The 27,392-nt window shown below is 43.5% G+C and overlaps 1 protein-coding gene across 1 annotated transcript; it reads left to right on the top strand.

The window, feature by feature from the left end:
• The first annotated feature begins 230 nt into the window (after nucleotides 1–230).
• On the top strand, nucleotides 231–27,169 carry CDC16 (cell division cycle 16). The gene is made up of 18 exons (XM_020894203.2): nucleotides 231–696; nucleotides 1,855–1,909; nucleotides 2,005–2,102; nucleotides 3,398–3,436; nucleotides 3,689–3,829; nucleotides 5,778–5,937; nucleotides 6,880–6,971; nucleotides 7,460–7,593; nucleotides 8,378–8,457; nucleotides 9,425–9,474; nucleotides 10,315–10,388; nucleotides 11,738–11,863; nucleotides 16,955–17,107; nucleotides 18,356–18,419; nucleotides 20,755–20,816; nucleotides 21,740–21,875; nucleotides 23,237–23,327; nucleotides 26,691–27,169. Exons 1-18 carry the CDS (start codon nucleotides 649–651, stop codon nucleotides 26,948–26,950), a joined length of 1,863 nt encoding a protein of 620 aa, XP_020749862.1. The 5' UTR covers nucleotides 231–648; the 3' UTR covers nucleotides 26,951–27,169.
• The last annotated feature ends 223 nt before the right edge of the window (nucleotides 27,170–27,392 follow it).

Here is a 27,392-nt window from a genome sequence, read left to right as displayed (position 1 = left end):
TTGATTGGCCTCTTTTGGATATTTCATTTGAATGATGTTAAAGAAAAAAAATATTCAAATGACATTTCTTAAGGCACCGTAAGATTTTATTCAAACGTGGGAAGCGGTCAACACGGGTACAAGGACCTCTGCGATGGAAATTTGCAGCGAGGGAGCAACGGGTTAACTCAGGACGCAGCACACGTGAGTGGGAAGGCGCAGCCAAGGAGCTCGTGTGGGTCCACCGGAGGAAAAGGACTGGGAGCTGACTCCGGACCTCACGGGGCTCTCTGTGAAAACAGGCCAAGGCGATCAGACGTCACCTGGGAGATTGCAGTGGATAAGGAGGGTAAAGAGTGGGGGGTTCCGGCTAAACGGACATCAGAATTCTTGCAAAAACTGGAAGATACAGAAAACAACGTAGCAGTCCGAAAGAGCCCTGGCCACCGAAAGGGAAAGAGAGCATCTCGGAACCCACGGTGCGACTCCCGTTTCCGGCGCCAGAAGGGACGCGTTTGCACAGGGCTTCCGGGGCGGGGCCAGCCTGGAGCGGAAGTTCCCGTGCTCTGCGCGCGGTCCAGTGGGGTCGGCGCGGGCGCCGGGCGCGGGCACGGCTCTGCCGGGTGGGCAGCGGGACGCGGCCAGTGCGCCGGGCCCGGCCCCGCAGCCATGAACTTGGAGCGACTGCGGAAGCGCGTCCGGCAGTATCTGGACCAGGTGGGGCCGTCCGGGGACGCGGGCGGGGCTCTGGAGACGCGGGTCCTGGCGGCGCGCGGTCCTCCGGCCCTGGGCTTTGGTGCGGGCCGGAGCCCTGGAGGAGGCGTCGAGTGCCGGCCTCTGTTGCAGGCCGGCCGCGGAGCGCTGGGCCTCGGGCGTCTCCGCGCGCCGCGAACCGGGCATGTGTCGGCGCCTGCCAGTCCGGCCCGAGGTGTTCAGCACACGCTTCGTACTGAACGCAAGTCGAGGGGTGGCCTGTGAACTTCGATAGTAAATAGAAAACGTTTAAAGCTTAGTTGTCCTTCTTATTTGGGCAAGTTTAAGTGAATAGTGATAAAGACAAACTTGTAGTGTCAAAATCAGTACTTTAAAAAGTACACGTTAACTACACCTCTTCTCCCTGCCCTTTGATTGAATGAGCATCAGTGTTTAAGGGAAGGTGTATTTCCAGAATCAGCAGTATCACTTTAGTCTACGATGTCACCTAGTTTTTGTAAAATGTATGTGGTCCCAATAAATTGGAAACCAAGAAGGGGAGAGAAAAGCGTGTTCACTGTGAACTGTTAGGTGTTGGATGTGAAATATTGTTGCTGGTTGTTTGCAACATTCAGAACGCTGTATTTTGGTTTGCTGTAAGTCAGATGAGTTAACCAAATGCTTCCGGAGCACTTTTCCTCTGTTTCTGGGGATATGGTGAGGAAGGGGACAGGCCTGTTTTCAGCGTCTTGGCACTAAGGTTGGGCAGATCTGTAACCCTCCCAGAGCATCCCTCTTCCCACATTGATTGGCAGCAGAGTTCCTGGTTTGCATCTAGAAGGCCTGAGGGAAAGACTGAGAACCTTGCTAGTGATCACTTGAATTAACCAGTTCCTTAGATACCTTCTGATGTACTTTTGCAGAGTATAAATTTTTTAAAAATCTGCCTTCTTCAACTTGTATGTCAACAGTCTTCCAATGATATTTTTATTTTTTTGTACCACTGAACTAAAACTCACCTGGGATAGAAGATTAGAGATATGATTGATACATGTTAAAAAAAAATACTGTATTGAGATGTTGGTTTGTTATATAGTATTAAAGCTTTCTAGTAATGCTAGCTATCTGTGTAAAATTATTGAAATAACAGGGCAATTACCACTTTTTCTTTTCATGATGCAGCAACAGTATCAGAGTGCTCTATTTTGGGCAGATAAAGTAGCTTCACTCTCTCATGGTAAGTGACAAATTCTATTTTTTCTCATTTCTCTACCATTAAAAGAACTTTCTACTTTACCTTGCACCTCTGACCCTTTATGTTTTTCCCTTCAGAGGACCCCCAGGACATTTACTGGTTGGCTCAGTGTCTTTACCTGACAGCCCAGTATCACAGGGCAGCTCATGCACTTCGGTCTCGGAAACTGGACAAAGTGAGTGAGTCCAAAGGTGTTAAAAATGTCGTTAGATTAGTATTTTAGGTATATGTTCTTTTTTTACATGAAAATACTTTAAAGAATATTTTAAAGGATTCAGTTTCTCTTATGAAATGTAAAGAGAAATTTCTTGCGTATGTTTCTTTTTGGTCTCAGCATGAGGCATGCGGAAGTTTAGTTCCCTGAATAGGGATGGAACCCATGTCCCTTGCATTGGAATTGCCAGGGAAGTCAAAGAGAAATGTTCTTATTCCTAATCTAGATCACTTTGTTTTTCCCTCCTGCCACTGCCGCCCCCCGCCCCTCCCGCCCTGCTCCCACTACCATCTGGTCACTAAGTTTTGACAATGCTGTTTTCTAAATAGTTCTGAAAGTATGGGCTGTTCCTTTCTGTCTGATATCCACTCTGCACATCAGGCCTGTAATTTGTTTTGTTGTTTTAGCTTCTCTCTTTTTTTCAGTAACATCTTTCCCACACCCTTTCCTCGTCTCCAGTTCATCCTTTAAACTCTCATAGGGTGGTCTTCTAAAACAGATGTGATTACATCGCTCACAGTACCACTCAGCGATTTCCCAGTACCTACAGGATTCCCTTGTGGCTCAGCTGGTAAAGAATATGTCTGCAGTGCAGGAGACCTGGGTTTGATCCCTGGGTTGGGAAGATCCCCTGGAGAAGGGAAAGACTACCCATTCCAGTATTCTGGCCTAGAGGATTCCATGGACCAGTCCATGGGGTTGCAGAGTCGGACATGACTCAGCGACTTTAACTCACAGGATAAAGTCAGATGCATTCATGGACACCCCCTGCCCCCCCACCAGGCGCTTTGTGACTTCTCTCCAGTTGTCACATAGCCACCACACCGTCAGTGCATGGAGTGTGTATCCAGTCATGCTCACCGACTGCAGCTCCTGAGATGTGTGACAGCTACTCAGACTCAGTGCTGGGATGCTGACCAACTCCCGAGTTACCTTCTCCCCCTGGAGGTGTTTCCTTATTCAACTGGCTAGTATTTTTTTATGTGATTCTCTCATAGCTTGTAAAAGAAACGGTGTGCTGTGTTTATGTCTCCCCTGTTACAACCTCCTTGAGGCAGGTCCTTATTCCTTTTTGAATCCTTGGTGCTTGGCAAACAGTAGGTTCATGACGAATATGAGTTAAAAAGACTTCTTCCTCTGTGAGTAAAAGAGGAGTTATGAAAATAACTTTCATCTCTTTTTTGTTATAGTTTTCTTTTTGATTGAAGATGTGTGTTTTCTTGATCACTTTTTTGATAGATTAATTTCTTTTCTAGTTGTATGAAGCATGTCGCTACCTTGCAGCTAGATGCCATGTAAGTATGCTCTCGTTATTTGGTAAAGGTTTAGTGCTGTGAATCTTTGCATCCCTCACATGAGTGTGAGAATTCAGTATACCGATTCTCCATTTACTAAAAGCTGATGTGCATGAAGAAAATTCTACTTTAAATATTTTAAATTTAAGTAATGAGTGGGTACAATATTCATTACCTTTTAAAATCTACAGTGACTGTGTGTATCTAGTATCAGAAGTCATAAGTGATGAAGGCTGTTTTTGTTTTCTACAGTTTGCTGCGAAAGAACATCAGCAGGCTCTTGATATTCTTGACATGGAGGAGCCGATAAACAAACGGCTGTTTGAGAAATGTTTGAAGGATGAAAGTGGCTTGAAAGACCCCTCCAGTGACTGGGAAATGTCACAGTCCTCAGTAAGTAATACAGTAAGAAGCTTCAGTGACATCAGTAAGAATTGCCCACAGGAGAGGGCAAATGTAAATAACCTTCTTTTACTTCAGTATAATTGTCTTAAAATAGTTGGGTTGCCAACTTAGTTCATTTTCTCAGCCCCAAAAGATTTTAAGACATTTCTGAGCCATCAGTTAGAAGTTGTAATTGTGTCCTCAGATGCTTGAATCTCAAATAGGCAGACTTAAGCTCTTTCTTCTCACCATTGACGTTTTAAATTCCTTTCCACTTTTCCCTTCTTAACTGTATTTTGACAGTGTTTTGTAGGTACCCCCAAGAAACCTTGCTTACCTTAGATTGGTTCTTTCCAGGAAGTGGTTTGATGTTACTATTTGTGTTATTTTCTGTATTTCAGTTTATGTACTTCATACCTGCCTGAAATTGCAAATTCCTGCTGGCAGAGATTATATAATGTAGTGTAATAGATAACATTCATAGTCAGAGTGCTAATCTGGACTGTTATTCTTTTCTTAAACAACTTTGAAATGGTAATTCATATAACATGTAGTTCATTCTTCAGAAGTGTATAGTACATTGGTTTTTAGTATATTTACTGAGCTGTATAATCCTTACCATAATTATTTTGAGAACTTTTTCTCTTTTAATTTCAGCAAGAGACCCTATATCACTTAGCTGTTAGCCACCAATTCCTTCATATCCCAGTTACTCTTTGTAACATATCTATGCAGGAACTTGGTTACTCTGCTCTTCACTATATAATGGTAGGAATACTAAACATTCTTAGGTTTTTTCTTTTGAAGAGACACTTTGTTTTTTGTGTGAGGAAATACATTTATGAGCGAGTTGAGGATCATTACTTTTGGACCTCTTATACATTAACTGCTGAGAAATGCATGATTTGTTTTTAATGCAGTATTTATTGAGTTTTTTATTTTAATGACTCACAGATACTGCATAGGTCTAAGATTCTCCCATAACGTTCTCTGCTATTTTTGAATTGTGATTCTATGATGAATCTCCTTCATCTCGTCACCAGTGAGCGGCATCTCTGCACGCATGTGCGCTCAGGCGTGTCCTGCTTGTTTGCTACCCCTCGGACTGCAGCCTGTGAGGCTTCTCTGTCCAGGGAACTTTCCAGGCAAGATTACTGGAGTGGGTTGCTGTTTGCTTCTCCAGGGGATCTTCCCCACCCAGGAATAGAGCCCCTGTCTCCTGCATTGACAGGCAGATTCTTTAAGCCACCTGAGAAGCCTAATGGCATCTCTGGACAACCTGTAAGCTCACTTATTTGTTTTTTGAGGTTCAGAGTCTGAAACATAAATCTTGTTTCTGCATCCTTTTGTTATTGGTAGTGGTGAGGTGGCTGCTGTGTGAGCCGCTTACGATGTGCTGGCTCCGGAGGGTACCACCTCCGACCCTTACAGCGCCTGTGAGTTAGATGAGGAGGGGGACTGGGGTGTGAGCAGCTGGAGCATGGTCCAGGGTCACTTGGGAGCATCACAGCTGGGACTGGAGCTCGCCTGTCTCTGGTTCCCGAAGGCCAGGCTCCCAGCCCTGTGCTGCATTGCTGCCAGTGTTCTGGTACTTGCTAAGGTTCGGTCCCGCGATACACCTGTCAGACTGTCTTCATGTTTACTTAATATGTGTGTGTGCTCTGTATGCTCTCTCTCAGCTGTTGCCCTCTCTGAGTCAGAACAAGTGTGAACAAAGTGGCAGTGATGCATAACCTAGTTATAAAGCTTTGTTGACCTGAGGGAGCCTAGGGAAGATAGATGACAGAAGTTTTACTTTGTTTTTATGATTTCATTAATGTATATTGTGTGTGACACTGAGATGGAGTGAATCCTTTTAGATGTTAAAAAACAGTCTTCCATCTTTGGACAGTATATGATTTTTGATCAAAATTGCTTTGAGTAGTATTGACTTGTATGTGACTTATTTTTCCAACAGATAAAGAGTTCCATTTGTCTTTTACGAGGAAAAATCTATGATGCTCTAGACAACCGAACCCTCGCTACCTACAGCTATAAAGAAGCTTTGAAGCTTGACGTGTATTGCTTTGAAGCATTTGATCTCTTAACATCCCACCATATGTTGACAGCCCAAGAAGGTTTGGAAACCCAGGTGTTTTTATGTTTAGCACAATTAATATTGTTTGTATTTTTTTTTTTCCTGAGATTTATAGACTCCGTAGCAGGCTATGTACAGGTTTTAAAGAAACCCATTCACTTCCTTCGCGTCTTCAAGCATGAAACACGTCGCAGAACACAGTACTGTGAGGTGCTTCTTGCAGTCGGTCTCCGGGCGACCTGAGGTTGTGTAAGAATTCAGGGTCTGATCCTGTGATAACCAGCATGGCTGCACTTTAAACCCCGAGGAGTTTGACAGATAATCAGTGCCAAGGTCCCAACCCCTGACCAGTCAAGTCAGGGTCTGTGGTGGGACCCTGGCATCAGAGGGTGTAAAGCCCCCAGACGGTGCTGAGGTGGCGCACAGCCTGAGAGCCGCTGGCCGAGTGTGTGGCTGTGTGCGAGGCGCCTGCACGCGAGAAGCAGAGAAGCTGGAGATGTGTTACCGGGACTCAGCCACGTCTTGGCCCAAAGCGTCGTTCCCGGCCTGTGGCTTTGTCCCCTGGAGGACGTTTGGCGGTGTCTGGGGAGAGTCTGGCCGTCTCAGCGTGGGGGCGGGTGGGGGCGGGACGGAGGCTGCCTGTGGAATCTAGTGGGCAGAGGGCAGAGGACGGCTGGCACGGCAGATTGTCCCCCCAGAGTCCCTCGTGCCGAGGCTGGGAAAGTGGCCTGGAGGCTCTCAGGACTGGGGGTGACAAGTTGCCAGAAGGTTCGTGCACAGCTGTTGTGCGGTTCTCGTCACCTGGGTCTTAGTTTTCTGTAGTACATTTGATCTTGTTATTTCCTCTTTTGAGTTCTGTACGCTTAGACCAAGAATAAGCATGTAGAAGATACATGCTTAGAATATAGAAGAATAATTTTTGTTGCTGATTTTTTTCACCATAATTACTGAGAACATTCTTTTTTTTGTTAATATTTTTTAGAAAAAGAACTTCTTGAATCACTACCTCTTAGCAAGCTCTGCACTGAAGAACAGGAATTGCTACGTTTTCTGTTTGAGAACAAGTTGAAAAAGGTAAGTTAAAACACCAAGTTAGTATTTGCTTTATATAAGTATAGTATTTCTTTCTTTAAATTTGGCCTCTATTCTTTCATGGGTTAAGAATTTAAACATTAATTTTTATTAGTTTAGCACATTTTCAGGAATACACATAGGTTATTTTAAATAATATGATTCCTAACAAAGCTTTCAAAAATATGTCTTTCTCCCAGGAACAACTCTTACTTTTAAATGATGAAGCTGTCAGATAATGGGACGATGATGTGTGAAAATGAGGGTTTTTCTTACGCTTCCTGTACTTCTGCTTTGTAAAATACTTCCTACCATGGGACTCTGTGATAAGAGTGAGACCAGACTCAGCCTTGTGAAAGGAGTACTGGGAGCGCTCGAAGCTGGAAGTTTCGAGAGCGTCATACCTGTTGTGTGAGACGCTGAAGCGCTCGGGTCGGGTTGAGTGCGCCTTCAGTGCTTCCCACTGAGTCATTTTCGCTCCTCTTTTTCAGTATAATAAGCCTAGTGAAACTGTCATCCCCGAGTCTGTAGATGGCTTGCAGGAGAATCTGGACGTGGTCGTGTCTTTAGCTGAAAGACATTATTATAACTGTGATTTTAAAATGTGCTACAAGCTGACTTCTGTGTAAGTACGTCCACTTACTCTTGTGCAGGAACATAGAGTATATAGTCTGCTTCACATGAGCATGTGTGGGACGTGCTTTCTAAACAATGTCAGCTGACGGGTGAGCCTCTGCAGAGTGCAGAGCGGGTGCTGGCTCAGAAGAGCCGTCTGCAGACAGAGGCGTGCACACATCTGTCGCTTCGTGTGATTAGCTCGGGAGTGTCTTTGTCACTCCTCAGTGATAATTCTCAAGTTTGGGAATCCCATCCCGGCCCATGTTTTATAAAGCCCATTCTTTGTTGAAGTAGAGACGATAAAATCCCTACAGGGATTTTACTTTTTTCTATTTTATCCTACAAGTGAGTCAGGCTCACTTGCCAAGCCTCCTCCCCCACTGTCAGTTCTTCTATGTACATAGTTCACATTTGTCTTTGGGGTTGCTTAAAGTCCTTTGAGTTCACAAAGATTTTAATTGACAAGTAGGATTCATTTAATATTTCATATTGTTTTTGATCCTTCTAAATAATTAGACCACTTAAATTATAGCTGTTAATTTAAAGTAAACGTTTATAGTGATGTTTATATTTATTGCTTCTGAATAAATCTGGATTTTCACTTTCATTTATAACCTAATCATTACCTTAACTAAGAAAGTCTGAGGATAATGGAGTTAAGAAACCAAAAATGTATTATAACTCACAGTATTGTGTGTAATGTGGAAATGACTATCTCAATAAACATAGCTAATTGTAATGAGTGCTGTTACATTGTACCTACATACATGATGTGCTGCTTTAACTTTCAGAGTGATGGAAAAAGATCCTTTCCATGCGAATTGTTTACCTGTACATATAGGAACACTTGTAGAGCTGAATAAAGCAAATGGTAAGAATATTTTAAAACTAAGAATTTTGATAAAAATACTCTGTATCTGGAAATTTTCTCTCTCGAGTCCTGGGTAATTGCAAATGCAGGTGACAACTGGGGGAAGAAGCACTTGTCAGACTGACCAGTGGTCTGTCTTGTCACTGCAGCAGGACATACTTCCTTTATCCCTACTTTCTGCTTCCTTTTTTAAATGTAACTTGTGCTCCAAGATGTCATAACTTTAGAGTGTTGGCTGGCAGTTTGCCTTTTTATGTTTCTTGTAAAATCCATAAGAAAGCTGATAGGGCAAGAGTCAGTAACTTTAGAAATTGTAAGGGGGTAGAGTTTTTGTTAACGTTTTCCATATTTTAGCATTTCAGAAACATTTAGAGTTTGGACTATATTTGCCCTTAAATCTTTTAAGCTGAATAATCAGCTCTGTCAAGAAGGGTAGCCAGGCACTCCAGCTCTGGGCTTGCTGCTCCGAGTACCATCCGTGGACCTGCAGCATCACGTCTCCTGCAAGTTTGCTGGGGGTGCAGGCTCTCTAGCTGCCCTGGTCTTTGTGTCACTCAGGAGGAATTCACCTTGCTGATGTGACAAACTGGAGAGTTTGGTCAGCCACGCTGGTTGTGGGTGGTTGAGATGGTCTGTGATAGGCCCCTGCAGTAAGAGACGTGGGCTTTAAGACAGGCGAGGCCGTTGGGAGTAGCCCAAGCGCGTGAAGCGCTCTGTCTGTGCTGCCTGCCCACTCACTGCCGGGGTGGGGCGGGGAGTCCATGAAGCCACAGCGACTGCTTGTGGAGTTTCTGTGTTGCATCCGATAAATGAATTTGGTGTCTAGGAAGAAAGAAAAGTATAAAATTATTGCTACGAGAACACAGTTTATATGATTATAAAGAGTTGTAACTGGGGGAAACTCCTATCTTAAAATTCACTTGCTATGAATAATTTTATTCTTTTTTTTTCTTTTTCTCTAATGTAGAACTTTTCTATCTTTCTCATAAATTGGTGGATTTATATCCTAGTAATCCTGTAAGTAAATATAAACTTGTTTTCCTTATAGTATTTTTTTCTTACCTAAACTTTAAGAAAATACTTAACTAGTGTTTAGACAGAGGCTAAATTTAAGTTGATACAGATGTTTTATTTTAAGTTGTTGGAGCAGAATCTTCTAATGGTTATGATAATTAGAAGCAGTGTTCACTTTTTCAAATCACAAAAGTATTTTTTTAGTATATAACTTAAAAATCTTTTATTTTTTATGATTATAGGAATAATATATGTTTATCATTTAAAAATACTTAACATACAGAAAAATTGCATACTAAAAGTGAAAGTCATATATCTTTTATAAGCAATGTTAATACGTGCTTGGTATTTCTCCTGTTGCATGTATGACAACTTACTGAATTATGCACTGAGTGAATCATTGGGTCTTCCAAACTGCAATAGATCAGAACAAAACATAGAAATTGAAAATGGAATCAGGAACTATGTGCTTAAAGACAAAAGTCAGGAGTCAGGGTTTAAGTCTGAGAATAATCTGCACCCCATAGTGGAAGCCATTTGTAAAGTGGAAAAATCAGTGCAGGAGAAGTTAGCTGACAAGTGTGGAGTCTGTGGACCCAAGCTGGGGCCCGGAAGACGGGGCGAGCCCGGGGCCTCGTGCATCAGATGCTGCAGGAGCATGGTGGGAGGCGCCTGGAGCAGCAGCTGTCGAGAGTCTGGCCTCTCTTCCCCCCGGACCCTTTGTAGACAGCCTGTGCAGAGAAGGTTCTGTCATGAGCTGTGTGTGATGGGATATCTGATTTGTTGCCGATTCCCAGTGCAAGGTTACGTGCCTTTGGTCATGGTGCATTTTAAACTTTTTAGGTGTCTTGGTTTGCAGTGGGATGCTATTATCTCATGGTTGGTCATAAAAATGAACATGCCAGAAGATATCTCAGGTAGGAACTTATTGTCTTCCTCCCTTTGTTGTAAACCTACAGGAAGTAATTTCTTCGTTATCTGCTTTAATACAGTAATTTGACTCTGCTTCCACTACAGGGGGCACAGGTTCGATGCGTGGTGTGGGAACTAAGATCGCACATGCCACGCCGTGCAGCCTAAATAAATAAATAAAATAAAAAATACTTAAAAAAGAACAACCAGAATGCTTGGCAAAGTGAACAGGTTTATGTAAGGATCTGCTGTGGTATTAGCTTGAGGAGCTCCATGCAGCCCAGTCCAGCTGCCTAGCCAGTGTTATTCAATTACTCAAGTACAGAAAAAGCTCTAGTAATACCTGTGACTTCCTCCATTACGAATGGAATAGAAAACTAATCTATGGTAAAGTTCATAAACTTTGGACCAGCCTTGATTTCTAGCCCCCAAGCTGCCACTTACTAGATATGATTCCTTGGGAGAGTTCGTTTCTCTGATTCTCCCTCTCCTATGAAATGGAGAATGATGCAGCTGTATGCCAGAGTTGTTAAGAAGATGAGATGAGAGGAGAGGATCCTGCACTAGGGGAAAAATTAGGGAGAGCACTCTGACTGTTCGAGTGTTAAGCACTTTAGAAACATGTGCTTGTGTTTTTTTGGGAGCAGGATGATTCGTGTTATAGCAGTTCTCTTGGACTGTGCTGCTTTGATTTACTGTACTTATTCAGTGATGAATTCTACATGAAACAGGGACCATCTGGGTAAAAGAAATCTTAGAAAATAAAATGCTAAGAAAGTGGGAATGTCACCCTTTTTATTTTTCACGTTTTGTGATATGCTGTCTTTATTCCTGATTGTGGGTCACCTAGTTGAAGAGTGTGTAAGACTATGTAGTCCTGTCCATTGAACCAGCATGAGTCTCCCAAGTCATCTGTAGGGTGTCACTTAATCTTTCCAGCCTCGATATACTTATCCTTAAAACATAGATAATCCTGAAAGTTATTAGGATTAGATGGTGCATATGAGGCACAAAGCAGGCCTTCATTAAAAGGTTGCTGCTGCCACTGATTCTCTCTTCCAGTTTGAAATGAAGCTCCTGGGTTAAGTAATATTTGTTAAGTCTATGCAGAAAGCTAATGGGTTCCACTACATACCTAGGAAGTTGTGGACTTCTCCTAAAATTACTTAAAATTTTGCTTGTACTGTTAAGCATTATTTTATTTCAAGTGAATTAACACAGTGTTATATCAGTGTTTAATACATGGACAGCTCATTCATTGACATAATTCTGATGTCCTTGAAATAGTCAAGTTACATAAAATTAACCTAACAACTTCAAACATTACACACGTGAATGAAATTTCATCTTTTAGCAAAGCTACGACACTGGAGAAGACCTACGGGCCAGCGTGGATCGCGTACGGGCATTCGTTCGCAGTTGAGAGTGAACATGACCAAGCCATGGCCGCGTACTTCACGGCAGCGCAGCTGATGAAAGGGTGCGTGGGACAGGCTGATGCAGCAAAGTCGGCTTTCGTTATCACTGTCTCGGCCACTGGGTTGCTAAACCGTAGTGTGTCTCGTTAGTAGCTTATGCTTGTGAAGTAGCTATGGGGGTGAGGGAAGAAAGCTGATGTGACTTTGCCAAGGAGTTTATCCTGACCAGCACAGTGGAACTCACACATCAGCTGAGGGAGCAGAGGAGGGTGGAAGCTGTTTCTCGTGCTTGTACAGGAGTGACAGGGTCCACGAGCAGGGGGATTGCTTGTATCCTGCTTCTGTGGCTTCGTTCATGATTCCGATTCAGGACTGAGCCTGCCAGTGCTGTGAATTCATGTCCGTGTTAAATGTGTTGATACTAACTGATCCCTGACAGCGTGCTGCTTTGCGGAGCGGAGTCCTGCTGTTCTTCCTGTTGACTTTCCAGGTTTGCACTAGTTTCACTTTGCCCTGTTCTCTCATGCAGGCTGCTTCTGCTGACCGCGGCCTTCCCTCTGGTGGGGAGGTGGTGGGAGTGCCAGGGTGCTTGCTGACCTTGGCCAGTTACTCACCTCCTGAGAAATAGGAGCAGCAGCAGCACATAGGCCCATGCTGACTTTGAGGAGTAGTGAAGAAAACTCTAGTTACAGACTGGGATCAGTTTCTGACACACAGAGAGCACTCAGTGAACGTTAGCTACCTTACCTTGTTTGCTTGAATTGCATTTGTTAGGTTTGATTTACCAGCACTCAGTTCTGCATCTATATTATTTAGGGTCCCAGCTTTTTTAAGTGTATTACATTTTCTGTGTATGACTTTGATATCTAATTAGCTGTCCATGAAACTATTACAAAAGACACAGCTCCTTAAGAATCCTAGTTTTTCAGGCTGCCATAACAGAGACCATAGACGGTGATTGAAACTAAAGAAGTCAGTTTTCTCCTGCCTCGGAGGCTGACTGGCCGATTTGGTCCCCGGTGAGGGTTTTCGTCCTGGCCTTGGGGTGGCTGCGTTTTCACTGTCCGCACAGATGTGGGACTCGATCTGCTGTCTCTTGTAGGGCATGAGCCCTGTTGTGTTGGGGCCCACCTTTGCACCCTCCTCTAACCTTTATTATTTCCTCACAGGCCCCCTCTCTGAGTGCAGTCACTGGGGGCCAGCATGGGGCCTAAGCTATGGGTTTGGGGGGAGACCTACATTCAGTCTGACATACTACTGGTACAGTCCTCCAGATTACAGTTGTTCAACCAGTTATTGACCCACCTAAATGGTCCTCGTAGCCAGTCCATCTCGTTCACCAGGACTTCGAGGCGCTTTCCAGTGCTTTGCTGAAGCGTGGCTCAGTGTCCGCACGCACCCCTAATCTGTCAATCTGGTAAACTACAGCGAATAATAACAGCTTACTGTGGGTTGTTTCTTCAGAGCAAATGCTAGAGTCTGCTGGTTTTATTTGCTCTTCTGGGTGCTCACAAACCCAGAATAGTTAACTACTAACAGTTACTTGTTAGTTACTAATCAAGAGTCAAAACCAATAATTAATTGTATGATTAACACTTTTAATGTTTCCCAGTTGAGCACTTTTCTAATTAAATTTTCACATTACCTCATCAGGATAAGCATTATTTTCTTCTCCGTTTTACTTCCTTGTCAGAATAGCTTTGTATTCCCTTAGCTTACTCTGTGTTTGGTTAATTGTTTGAAATTGCATGCATCTGTTAAAATTTTCTTTATGACTTCTTGAACCATTGGTTATTTAAGAGTGTGTTGTTTAATTATCAGGTATTTGTGAATTTCCAACATTTTCTTCAGTTATTTCTAATTTAATTAATAGAAGATCATACTCTGCGATTTCAGTGTTTTAGGCTCCTTGAGGTTCTTCACAACCTAGCACGCCTGTCCTCGGGGACACTCCACACCAGCCCTCCTGTGTCCGAGAACCCCACTCCCGCCAGCACGCTGCTCGGCTGCCTTGAGTCCCGCCGGGCCCCACTCCCGCAGCACACTGCTCGGCTGCCCTGAGTCCCGCCGGGCCCCACTCCCGCCAGCACACTGCTCGGCTGCCCTGAGTCCCGCTGGGCCCCACTCCCGCCAGCACACTGCTCGGCTGCCTTGAGTCCCGCCGGGCCCCACTCCCGCAGCACACTGCTCGGCTGCCTTGAGTCCCGCCGGGCCCCACTCCCGCCAGCACACTGCTCGGCTGCCCTGAGTCCCGCCGGGCCCCACTCCCGCCAGCACACTGCTCGGCTGCCCTGAGTCCCGCCGGGCCACACTGTTGTTCGTGGCTTGTGTTTGTGGTTGCTTTTCCACCTCGTGATTTCATTTATGATTGCAAGTGGGTGTGGGTCTCCCCTCCTCACAAGTAGAGTGTTCCTGTGAAACCTTTATAAAGCTGAAGTTGTGGAAAGTTTCTTTCTCATAAAAGCAGATACCCTCTTCATGTTTCCGTTGGTTAGCCAAAACAGGTGGGTCTTCCATGCGCGTGAAGCTGTGTAAAGTGTATTTTCAGACAGCAGCTGATTTCCTTCTTGAAGTCTCCAACTGTCCTGTTGAATTGTCTTTTCCCCTCCAATTCTGGCAGTTTTTACTACTAGCTTTTGTGGTCTCTGTTGTTAGATTCTTGATGGATTTAGCCTTTTATCTTTGTAAAATATCTTCAGTTGTTTGTAGTAACAGATTTTGTCTTGAATTTGCTTTATCTAATGTTTAGTGTAACCGTTCCTGCTTATTTTGGTTGCTATCTGCATGGTGTATCTCTTTCAATCTTTTCAGTTTCAACTTGAGTCTTTTGAATCTAAAATGTGTCACTTGTGGACAACAAATAGTTGGAATGTGGTTCTATTATTGGTTCTTCCAATTTCTTGCCTTTTGTTGGAGTTTTATCCATTTGTGTATAATATAATTAGTGATAAGGTAGGATTTATGCTTGCCATTTTGCTCTGTTTTTTAATGTTACATCTTTTTTTCTTCTGTTTCTCGTTACTGCTCTTTCTTTGGTTAGATACTTTGTAATTACCACTTTAATTCCCTGTTTTTTTCATATAGTAAATTTTTTGAGGTTTTAGTTATTATCTTGGGGGGTTACAATTAACATCTTAAACAATCAACTTTGGATTAATACTGACTACTGACTAGAGTACTTTCCAACACTAGCAGCCAGTTCTCTGATTCTCCAGACACCTCCGGAGTCCTACAAGTCAGTTCAGTTCTCACACTGGTCCTGGGTCACTTGTCCTGACTGACTGGCTATAAATCAGGGGCTCACACAGCTCCTCCTTGGGTCTGATTATTTGCCCGAATGACTCACAGAATTCTGGAAAGTGTTTTGTTTATAATAAATGATACAACTCAGGAAGAACCAAATGGAAGAAAAAGGCAGTGCAGGGTCTGTGGGTAGGAATGCATGCAGCCTCCAGCTCTCCCAGGACTGTGTTTCCAGAGTTCAGGTTTCAGTTTCCCTACCAGGAAGTCTGTCCGTGGGGCTGAAAGTTCCAGTCCTCTCAGTACCTGGTCTTCCTGGTGACCAGCCTCGCTCTGAGTCCCCATTAATGTAAATTGGGTGTAATCAGGAGGGGCTTGTTGTATATGACATAGGACACACCTCTCACTCAGGAACCCCTCTCACTCAGAAACCTCCAGGCTTTTAGGAGGTCTGTGCCAGCAACCAGGGACAAAACCAAATGTGTTTCTTACTTTATGACACCAATTTAATTTCAGTAGGTCAAGTTCAAGAAGACCTGCAAACAGAAATACATTTATACTGTCTTATCCTTACCTATGTGGTTGTTTTGTCCAAATTGTTTTTCCCTTTGGATTTGAGTTACTGTCTTAAGTGTCTTTTTATTTCAGCCTGAGGACTCCCATTAGTATTTCTGGTTGGGCAGAGCTGCAAACAACAGATCCCTTAGTTATCCACTGTTGTAATGATTTCAGTGTATAATGTTGTCTTTCAAAGCAGCGGTGAGGAGGAGAGCAGGTATATGTTTATGTCCTTTGTTACGCTGACCTTTTTTTTACTATTTCAAGTTCTCTTCGTTTGTTGCTGTGAATTTGAGATACCATCCAGTGTCACTTCCTCACTCCAGGACACATTACTTCCTTACTTCCAAGACTCCTTACTCCGAGTGTCCTTCTTCCGAGCTGCTGTCCGGTGTCACTTGCTTACTCCGGGATTCCATACTTTCTTACTCCAAGCTGCTGTCCGGTGTCACTTGCTTATTCTAAGATGCTGTCAGATGTACTTCCTTACTCTAAGACTCGTTACTCCAAGACAGCTTCTGTGCTGTTAGCAGTGAACATTACATTTCTGTATACATTAGGCGTATCAATCAAGAGAAGAAAGATGAAATGTAATCACTTTTATTGTCACTCTGTTTTTTTTGTGGATTGAATTACTGTCTGGGGTCAGTAATTGCCCATTACTTCCTCTAGGTATGTGTGTAGAGGCTCTTTGTGACGCTTATGTAGGCAGCACGGTCGTAACTCCAGTCATGATCCTGGAGGAGAGCCTGGTCACCTCCAGCTGGGCGGTCAGCGCTCACTGACATTGTCCGACCATCTTCAGGGAGAGGTTATCTTACTGTGATCACTGTGTGACAGCATGGAGTGATGAGAATTCAAGTAAATTAGTTCCTCTGCCTAGTCAGAGTCTATGAGAATGGAATATGACGCATCCCAAGCTGTTTCCCATAAAACTGCTAATAGCCGATGCAGTGGAAGTCCACTCGAGGGCAGGGCTGCTTCCATAGTGGGAGGTGGGACTGACCACAGCCGTGAAGGGTCTGTGTTGCTGAGTCAGTGAGAGGAAGACAGTCTTGGCTGGGGGCATGGATGTGACCACATGGTGCCTGCCCTCTGCTTTACAAGGGTTTTGTTTTTGTCTTCTTACTGTAGAATAATGGAAAATAAGGGTAAATAGTTGCTAATAGATTCTAGAAGTGGCAGCTGATTATTCTAAAAGCTTATTAGGTATTCATTAAATAGAAGTAAATGAAGTGTTAGAAAAAAGCTAAGTGCTCTTTTTGGTATGTTAAAGTAATTTTGCAGACAGGGTTTGAAAATCTGAATTCTAAAGTTTTGAGTGTTGAATATGTGAACTTTTCCAATACTTTTAGGTGTCACTTGCCAATGCTTTATATTGGATTAGAATATGGATTGACCAATAACTCAAAATTGGCTGAAAGATTCTTTGGCCAAGCTCTAAGCATCGCACCAGAAGACCCTTTCGTTATGCACGAGGTTGGAGTGGTTGCATTTCAAAATGGAGAGTAAGTACCGAAAAGCTCGAGTCTGTTTGTTCCTTTCTGTAAACAGAGCAAAATCTTGATAATCAGAGTTTAACCTTAACTGGCCAGTGACTCTTGATAAGATGTCTTATTTTAGAAGGAGGTGGACAGTTAAAGAGAAATAGCAACCATTGCCTTGGAAGTCTTTAAAAAGACTAAACTGGGCTTTGCTGCCCTCCGTGTGGGCTGGCACAAGCTCTCAGGTCCAGGCCTGGACCCTGCGCATGGGCTGGAGGCACTGCAGAGCCCCTTGTCACCTCTTTGTTGACCAGGAATTGGATTCATATGTGTGAGAAAGAGTCTCACAATTTTGAAACAAAAATGTTCCCCTTTCAGTTACCAGTTAATCCAAAAATTAACCCCATTAGAGTGGCCCAGTCTCTGAGTTTCTTGGTCAGTAGCTGAGGCTTGCTGTTGTCTTGGATGTTTACAGAGCAGGCAGTTCAGCGTCGTACTGAAAGAACTGCCTGTAATCCTTTGCACTAAACCATGGGTAAATTTTAAACCTGTAAATTAGTACCAGTGTAGTGTTCTCTGTGGCACTGGTGTGTATTCTAAAAACTGGGTTATCTAGTCTGTATGAGTTTGGAGCCTTTTAAAATAATGTATAGTAATAATTTCATACAGTCAATTTAGTTGTAGTCTATTTGATGCCCCTCCGCTGTCCCCCTCCCCCTCATGCTTTTCTTGGTTATTTCACAGTTTAAAATGATCCCCAAGCAGAATGCTGAAGTGCTGCTTGTATCCTAAGTGCAGGAAGGCTGAGATGTACCTTGAACAGAATGTAGGGTTAGATAAGCTCTGTGCAGGCAGTAGTCACAGTGCTTTTCCTGCGAGTGTTAGTGAGTCAGCAATATACATTGAGTAAGACGGTGCCAAACTGAAGCATGTGTGAAGCAGGTACTTCAAACAGCTGGTGCACCTGTGAGCAGAGGAGCATGGTTTTTCCGCTGGGAGCGGTGCTTTGGTGTTACCTAAAGTGGTGTTCACAGTGTCTTTATAGAACCTGATGACTCAGAATAATGAGAATATGCTGTATTGCCTGAGTATTGAGCTCTTGTGAAGTTAATGCCATAAAAGTAATCATTTGTCTCACTTGAATTTTAAAAAACTAATTACAGAAGTTTACCTTATTTTTATTATTAGGAGGAGATAATTCAAATATTTTTAAAATGTTTATACATGCCAATTTTGAATAAACTGCAACTTTTTCCCTCCCCTCTATTTTAGATGGAAAACAGCAGAAAAATGGTTTCTTGATGCTTTGGAAAAAATTAAAGCAATTGGGAATGAGGTATTCTATATAATATCTGTCAATACACACACACTCATAAGTGTGTTTAGTATTGAATGAAGAAAATAGTATTTATCTTGCCTAGTATATATTAGCCTAATATTTATCGTAGCAAATGTTTGTTAGTATTTGACTTATGGTACATGGTGAAAAATGAGCGTGAGAGGGCAGTTGTTGGCTATTTGCTTCTTTGGAGGCTCTAGTTTTGATCTGTGGGCGTAATCGGAATGCATTTGATGTTTGTTCACTAGGGGGAGAGTATGTGATGATCCTGGAAGTGGGTGGGCTCTGTCGTGTCTGACTTGTCTTTTCTTTCTGATGAATGGGTACCTGTAGCAACAGATCCCGTTTCTGCAGGAACAGGGCCAGGTGTAATTAAAATTGTTCTTCCTTACCTGGTATTTAAGATACGTTTAGATCTGTAACCAGGCTTTGGCTCATGAAAGATGCATGAATTTCTGTTTCCAGCTCTCTCGGATGTGTTGAACACTGATATTACATTAAATGTGGCAACTTTGGGCCCCGTGTACTCCTGTAGGTCAGAGGTTTGCATGTTGTTGCTCCTTGTATCCTGATTCCTTTTATTCACACCCATGTTGTCCTATTCTGTTCGATTATCACTTCCCACTTCATTCTTTTCCGGCCCACAGGAATACTTACCCACAATACACATCTTCCTCAGCTGTCAGTTTCCTTTTACTGAGGAGACAGACGGAGCTCCCCTGGGCTCCCTACCAGGTGGCAGCTTACTTGTCCCTGTAGACACAGCTTTGCTTACTTTGGCCTCTTGTCACATGAACTTAAAAACACTGTATTCTGTGTGTCTGCATGTTTGTATATAAGCGGGTCATCCACAGTTCAGTCTTGGGTGGTCTGGATGATGTATGTGTTTCTGTTAATACAGGGCTGCGCTTGTGACCTTGTCCATTTTCAAAGGGTTGAATATCTTAGGATCTTGCCCCTCAGACTGGAGCAGCGCGTCGGCATCACTTGGGAGCTTGTTAGAAGCGCAGAACTTTGTGTCTGCCGAACCAGAATTTGCAGTGTTGGCAAGACTTCCAGACGATTCTCATGCACAGACAAGTCTGAGATGCACTGTTGCAAAGCACAGTTGAAACTGAAATTATAACTTTGATGATCTGAAGGCACTTTGGGTTCTTGCAGACATTTAAAGTAATGGTTTAAGTGCAAAAGCACAATACTATTAAATTTTCCAAGTACCCATCAAAAAGCTACTTGAGGAGGCAAAGATACTGTGTGACTTTGTTGCAGATGTCAGAGTAGCAGCAGGAAAGCAGTTGCGCCTAAGAATCATAGAGGATTTGTCTCTTTCACATGGGCAGTGCCTCGCAGAGCTGGGCTCGGGGGAGTTAGAGAGTGTGGTCAGGTCTGCTGATTCACCTGGTCCTGACTCACGGCTGCCTGTCAGCTGTGTCCTGAGCTCTGAGCTAGGTGTCGGTAGGCAGCAGGGAACGGGCTCGATACTGACTGCCCTCAGATCACTGCGGATGTAACTCGGCAGTAACGACGCAGTGACAGGAAGGGCTGTGATTGAGGAAATAAAGGGGCCTGCACAGACTTGCGGGTGGGTCAGGATGGCCTTCTGGGTTCAAGGAGATGCACTTTAGTCCTGAAGGGAGGATGCTGGCCAGGCAGAAGTAGGGAGCAGGGCATTTCAGGTATTGCAAAGGGAATGTGCAAAACTTCAGTATGGCTTGGGTTTGAATTCACAGAGAACATCAAGAAACAGGGCAGGAGGGTGAAACGTGGGTCTCCAGGGGCCTTGAAAGGACGTGAGAGTTTGCACCTTGTCTTGAGATGCTGGTGGGACAGGAGCAGCTCTCATATGGGCGGCATGGTCAGACAAGACTTGTCAGTGGTGGGCATGGAGCTCTGTGAGGGTTCTGATAAGCAGGTGCTTCCTGGAGGGGTTGGGGTTGGGGATGGCATGGACGTGTGTGGGGCACTCAGAGGGGTGATGTTACGGAGCTGGGGTGACGGGGGAGAGGATGAGGTTAGCATGTGACCTGTTGGATTTGCAGTGCTTGTGAGATTTCTTGAGTAGAAACATGTACTAGGCAGATGGAGAGTTCTGGGCTGGAGGTATAGAATTTGGACATCTTTAGGCATAGATGGGCTCTTTGGAAAAATTGTGCTAATAAAATAAACCTCAGAAAGTGTCTTCCAGTAGGAAAGATGGAGAAGCCACTAAACCTTGCTCAGTGCTGTGAAAGCACCAGGAGAGAGACCCTTGCACAGATAAGTGAAGTCCTGCAGTGCAGTCGGGTCAGGGTGAAGCCGCTCGTGAATCGTGGTCTGATGTTCTTTGTTTTAGGTGACAGTTGACAAATGGGAACCTTTGTTGAACAACTTGGGCCATGTCTGCAGAAAACTTAAGTAAGTGAAGTGAAGCATTTTTCAGAAATATTCTTTGTGACTTAAATTTTACTTCATCTTTTGTAGCTATTTCCACAATTTTTTTTCTATTTCCATATTTTTGAGATCCTTTTCTTGTATTTGGTTCTTCAGATATAGCAAGCAACAGAAGAAATGTTTTTATTACCTTTGTTAATATAATTTTATTTTAGTAATATATTGAGAATAATAATAACTTCTGAAGAATTAGGACAGTAGGACCTAATTAAAGCCATATCCGTATCCTAACTCACTGTTTTCCTCCAGATACCAGTTTTATGGAGTGATAATTGGTATGATATTAGATGACAATTGAAAAAGAGACTCTGAAAAAGAGACTGTTTGGTTAAATAAGTTTGGTAACCTTGAAGTTACTCAGAATTGAGCAGATTTTTCGGGATGTCTTGCGGTCTTTACTGTGCATGATGAACTGCGGTGTTGTGCTTGCTTCGGCAGCACATGTGCTAAAACTGGATGAACTGCAGTGTTTCCCAGACATTATCGTGCATGAAACCTTTTTCACCAGGGTTTCTGCAGAGCAAGTATGCTAGAAAAGTTGGAGAAATTTCTAGTCACCTGCTCCAGGTGACTCCTGTGGACCTTAAAGCAAAACCATTTAGTCCCTTTAACCACCCCTGGCAGAGTCACCTGACAGAGTCACCTGACAGAGGCCTTGCTGTGTGATGGGGCCAGGCCCAAGGATCAAGGGTGGGCTTCAACTGATAACCCTGTAGGACTGTCTACACTTGGCTGGAAGACACACTCAAGTGGATACATGGCGGATGTGACGGGCCTTGCCGTGTAGACTATCACTCTAATGTAGGAAAGTGTTTCTGTGTGTGCCCATCGGGAAAACCCGCTGTACCCACTGACTGCTTCTCTCTTCCTGTTCTCCCTCCTCACAGGAAGTATGCTGAGGCCTTGGACTACCACCGGCAGGCCCTGGTGTTAATCCCTCAGAACGCATCCACTTACTCTGCCATCGGCTATATTCACAGTCTGATGGGCAACTTTGAAAACGCTGTGGACTATTTCCATACTGTACGTCTTTCATTTGTACCAGAACTTTAAATCTGGTTGAGAGTTACCACTTGTTTGAAACATCTTTCCTTGGCAGTATTTTCTTACTTCAGAAAAGTGCAATTTAAAATTTATGTTTTAATATTCTTCAGGCAACCTTGTGTTTTTACTCTTTTCTTTGCAGAGAAAAGTGTATGAGTGTCATATAGTTCTCACCGCATTAGAGCAGATGTGAGCCTTACCTGAGTATCTGTCAGTGCAGATGAGCTGGATGCAAGTCTGGGGAGCCCTTTGGGAACTCCAGTGTTTCTATTTATGACTTAAAAGTAATTTCCTTAGATCATGTGACTACATGAGCAGAACTGCTGCTCTAAGCTACCATTAATAATGAGAAAGCAAAATGAAAGCAAAAATTACGCTGCCATTTAAACTTTAATGTAGTTCTTTCCTGTCACTTTGGTTTTTCTGTTTACTTAGAAAAAGTGCTCTTTTGGACTTATTAGGACATAGATTTTTGTCGGGGATCACTTTACTATCTACATAAAAAAGAAGATATAAGTGAAATTGTTAGGATATTCAGTTCTTCACGTTCAGAGTTTGGTTCTTGTAAGTCATTTTTGTGCCAAGTGATCAGTGTTCCTGTTTTCCCAGAATTAAGTCCGCGTGCCAATACACACACCCTCTCAGGTTTGTGGTCTAGTCTGTACCACTGATGGGGCCGCCAGGCCCACACTGCTGATACAGGCGTGCTCACCACAGTGAGGCCAGCTGGCAGCAGTCATAAGAAGCCACCTGTTGCAAGACTTCCGAAGTTCAGATGCTAGGATTTGAAAAAACGTGGGTCTTCAAATTGATGAAATAACTGTATTTGTTGAAAGAGATAAAATATGAGAAAATGTAGTATGTCAAAGTTAAATTAGTGAATGATAGATTTGTAACTGATTTGCAAGGGTTGGTTAGAGATTTCAGGGAAGATGAAGTCCTGAAGTATCACCGAGATGACCAGATACTTGCTGAGCAGGCAGGAGTGTGGACTAAGCAAGTTTTCTAGTTTTTGTGACCTTTCAAATGTCTATATTTGAGTGTTACATAATTTATTTCTTTTCTATGTTTTAATTAATACTTTTTAAAAAAAAATCCTGGAGGGCAGCATTTCAGACATAAAAGATAGAATAATGTAATGACCCTCCATGTACCCATCACCCAGTTTCATCAGTCATCAGATGATAGCCACTCATGTTGTCTGCATCCCCACTAACAACCTCCCTTCACCGCTATCCTGAGTTCCTGGAATATTTAGAAATGAGATCCATGGCAATGCTTTAAGCCAATCAGAAAGAAACAGATTTTCTTGTAATAACCAGGCTGAATCTTTTCTGCAGGCCCTTGGTCTTAGGCGAGATGATACATTTTCTGTTACAATGCTGGGTCATTGCATTGAAATGTACATTGGTGATTCTGAAGCTTATATTGGTAAGATTATAATTATTCTTATTGATGTATTCCATATTTTAGATCGTTGTATATCTCTGTTACGTTTCTCAGATTCTTATATAAAGTTCTAAGTTTGTCTGATCATTCTTGCTATAGTAATATCAAGAAACTCCATTTATTTCAATGGAACAGCCATGTGGGGACTAAGGATTCATGGCTTCCCTAGTGGCTCAGACGGTAAAGCGTCTGCCTGCAATGCAGGAGACCTGGGTTTGATTCCTGGGTTGGGAAGATCCCCAACCCAGGAGAAGGAAATGGCAACCCACTCCAGTACTCTTGCCTTTAAAATCCCATGGACGGAGGAGCCTGGTAGGCCACAGTCCATGGTGTTGCAAAGAGTCAGACAGGACTGAGCAACCTCACTTTCACTTTCTTTCACTTTCACTTTCTGCTGCTGTTGAGTCGCTTTAGTTGTGTCCGACTCTGTGCGACCCCATGGACGGCAGCCCACCGGGCTCCTCCTTCCCTGGGATTCTCCAGGCAAGAACACTGGAGTGGGTTGCCATTTCCTTCTCCAGTGCATGAAGGTGAAAAGTGAAAGTGGAGTCGTTCAGTCGTGTCCGACTCTTCGTGACCCCATGGACTGCAGCCTACCAGGCTTCTCTGTCCATGGGGTTCTCCAGGCAAGAGTACTGGAGTGGGGTGCCATTGCCTTCTCTGTTACACTTTCTATGCATCCATTCACTTTAAAGTTGAGTACTTGCTATATGCAAAATACCATTTTAGAATATGTGTGATATACAAGAATCAATCTATTTGCATAGCTGAAAAAATCTTGAGAGATATTTCTAATAAGTAAATGCTTTACTATTTTACAATGCAAAGTATAGGATTTTATCTTGGCACTTCAGTGGACTGTTAAATTGGCTTATGTTCACATTTCAACGCTATGTAATTTTTTACATTTTTATAAAGGATTAGCAAGTCATAAGGTAAGTTGGTATGGAGTTGTTGGAAAAGACCCTGATGCTGGGAAAGATTGAGGGCAAGAGGAGAAGGGGGTGACAGAGGATGAGATGCTTGGATGGCATCACTTACTCATTGGACATGAGTTTGAGGAATCTCAGGGAAATAGTGATGGACAGAGAAGCCTGACGTGCTTCAGTTCATGGGTCACAAAGAGTTGGACATGGCTTAGTGAGTGAGCAATAGCAAGAACTGCAAAGATAAGTTGGTATGGAGTTGTACTCGCTTAGTCAGGAACATTGTAAAGGAAAGAATGTTGCAGTGAGGTTACATCCTGAGATCTTGGGGTAGGCAAAGACTTCTCTAACAGGGTATAAAAGCCTAAGAAGAAAAAATGTTAAATTAAGCTTCAATAAAATTAAAAACTTGAGAGCAAACAGGCACATTATAGACCAAGAGAAGCCCCTTACAGTGTATAAATTCATCAAGGAACTTGTCTAGAATACAAACAATCCTACACATAATCCTGCAGTAAGAAAAAGGGTCATCAAAAACGGGCAAAATACTTGAACGAACAGGCATTTCACCAAAGAGAATATTCAAAGAATTAGAAGCAAATGAAGGTGCTCAGTATCATTACTTATCAGGAAAGTGAATAAAAAGCCCTGATGAGATATCACTATGAACCTGCCAGAATGGCTGAAAGAAACAAACACTGATATTGCCTGGGGTTGGTGATGGTGCATAGCAGCTGGAACTCTCACATGTTGTTATTGCTGGATTATAAATAGGTCAGACTCTTTGGAAAACGGTTTAACAACACATCTGCTGAAGTTAAACAGGCCTGTTGTTGCCAGCGTGCTGCTCTGGCCTTTCTCACAGCCCTGCAGGTCGGTTGGTGATGCGTGTGCTGGGCTTTCACTTGGCAGGGCTGGTGGTCTAAGATGGATCAGGCACAGGGGAACCTCACTGACAGAGCTGGGCTTCTCCGTGGGTCTTTACCCCAGGCTTCTTTATAGCATGGTGGTCTCAGGGCCTGAGGGAGAAGAACTAAAGTTTCAGGGCCCCCTGAAGGCTACAGTTTGCACAAAATCATTCCCATCACATTCTTTTCATCAGAATGAGTCATGGGTTCAGTCCCTGATCCACGAAGGTCCCACATACCTCGGAGCCCCTAAGCCCATGTGCCACAGTGACTGAGCTGGCGCTCTAGCGCTCGGGAGCCTCAGCTACTGAAACCTGCGCTCCCAGAGCCAGCGGTCCACCACAGGAGAGACCGCTGTAATGAGAGGCGCGCCTCCACAACTGGAGAAGCTCCTGTGCAGCAGTGAGGACCCAGTGCAGCCCGGAATAAATGTGTGAATGAAAACTACTTAAAAAAAAAAAAGGTCTGGAGACCCAGTACTAAGACAGACGTTTGCCTGCCTCATAGAGGTCTTACAGAGGTTTCTGAGGTTCATTGCACGTTATTTTATTGAACATACAATGTTATGTTAGATTCGGGTGTACAGCATAATGATTTAATATCTGCAATGTAAAATGACCAGCACAGTAGGTCTAGTTAACATCTGTCACAACACAGAAAAATTTTTTTCTTGAAACGAGAACTTACAAGGTGTACTCTCAGCAACTTTTGAATATGTAAAACGGTATTATTAACTGTCATTGCTATGCTGTACTGTTTTTATCTTTAGCAGACTTGCATGTTATCTGTCAAGACATCTATTACTGAAAGCTATTAGTTTGAAGTCTGTAAAACTTGTCTTGTTCACGTCAGAACAGTTGAGCCTGTGCTAAGTCACTTTAGTCGTGTCCGGCTCTTTGTGACCCTGTGGAGCAACCTTCCAGGCTTCTCTGTCCATGGGGTTTTCAAGGCAAGAATACTGGAGTGGGTTGCCATTTGCTCCTCCAGGGGATCTTCCCAACCCAGGGATCGAGCCAGCGTCTCTTAGTTCCCCTACATTGGCAGGCAGATTCTTTACCACTAGTGCCACCTGGGAAGCCCTGATAGAGCTGGGCCTCTCCGCGGCCCATCCATTATTCTTACAATTTTGATTTGTGGAAAATCAATGTGTTTTTCTGTGCCTGAGACTCGTGACTGTATTCGGGCCAAGCGCCAGCCAGGAGTTCTCCATCTGCAGCTGCTGAGGAGGTTCTGCCCACAGGCTCCCGTTGGTGCTGACTCCCTTTGGGGTAGGAGGCGGCTGCTGAAGCCCTGGAGTTGTGCCTGCCTGTGCTTCTGGGAGGAGCCTTCCCCAGAGTCTCCCTTCATCATAAAGATCCACGGGGCAGAGAGACATGGGAACATTTTCCTTAGCTATGCATGTGCTCTTACAAGGACACGTGACCCAAATGACAGAGCAGTGTTATGTACTGCTAGAAATGACAAATGGGATTTTCTGTTTTGTTCTTATTGTGGTGTGTCTGTTTTTTTAGGAGCAGACGTCAAAGACAAACTAAAATGTTACGATTTCGATGTGCATACAATGAAGACATTAAAAAACATTATTTCACCTCCATGGGATTTCAGGGAATTTGAAGTAGAAAAACAGACTGTGGAAGAAGCAGGGCTTGCACCACTAGAAACCTCAAGGAAAACTCCAGATTCCAGACCTTCCTTGGAAGAAACCTTTGAAATTGAAATGAATGAAAGTGACATGATGTTAGAGACGTCTATGTCGGACCACAGTACATGATTCCAGACTAGTCCCACTTCCCCTTTGTCTTAGAGTAAGTCTGTTTCCTCTCATCCTTGTCTTAAACATTTCCAATTTCTTAACATGCATCCGGACCCCACCTCTGCATTTAGGAGTGGATACCTGCCTTAAGAGTTTGGATTGCACACTTTTGCAGATGTTTTCTGAATTTACAAAATAGTGATGCAAAGTGAAATAAAGAAGGTAAACCATCTCTTACATCTTTTTTTCAACAGGCTTTTATTTGGGGCTAATTTTAAACTTAGCTTCCATATACCCTCACCCACTTCGCATATTGTTAACATCTCATGTGACTGTGGGACTTGCATCATAACTTATAAATCCACCTTGGTTTCCAGTAACCAAACTCCAGGCGTTTTGGATTTCGCCAGTTTTCCTGTGAATGTCCTCTTTCCACGCCTGCATTCAGGGGGCCTAGGCT

The sequence above is a fragment of the Odocoileus virginianus genome, chromosome 8 (genome assembly GCF_023699985.2).
Source record: "Odocoileus virginianus isolate 20LAN1187 ecotype Illinois chromosome 8, Ovbor_1.2, whole genome shotgun sequence".
NCBI classification, from domain to species: Eukaryota; Metazoa; Chordata; class Mammalia; order Artiodactyla; family Cervidae; genus Odocoileus; species Odocoileus virginianus.
The sequence above is the reverse complement of the archived record's forward strand: the minus strand, read 5'-3'. Positions and strand labels throughout refer to the sequence as shown.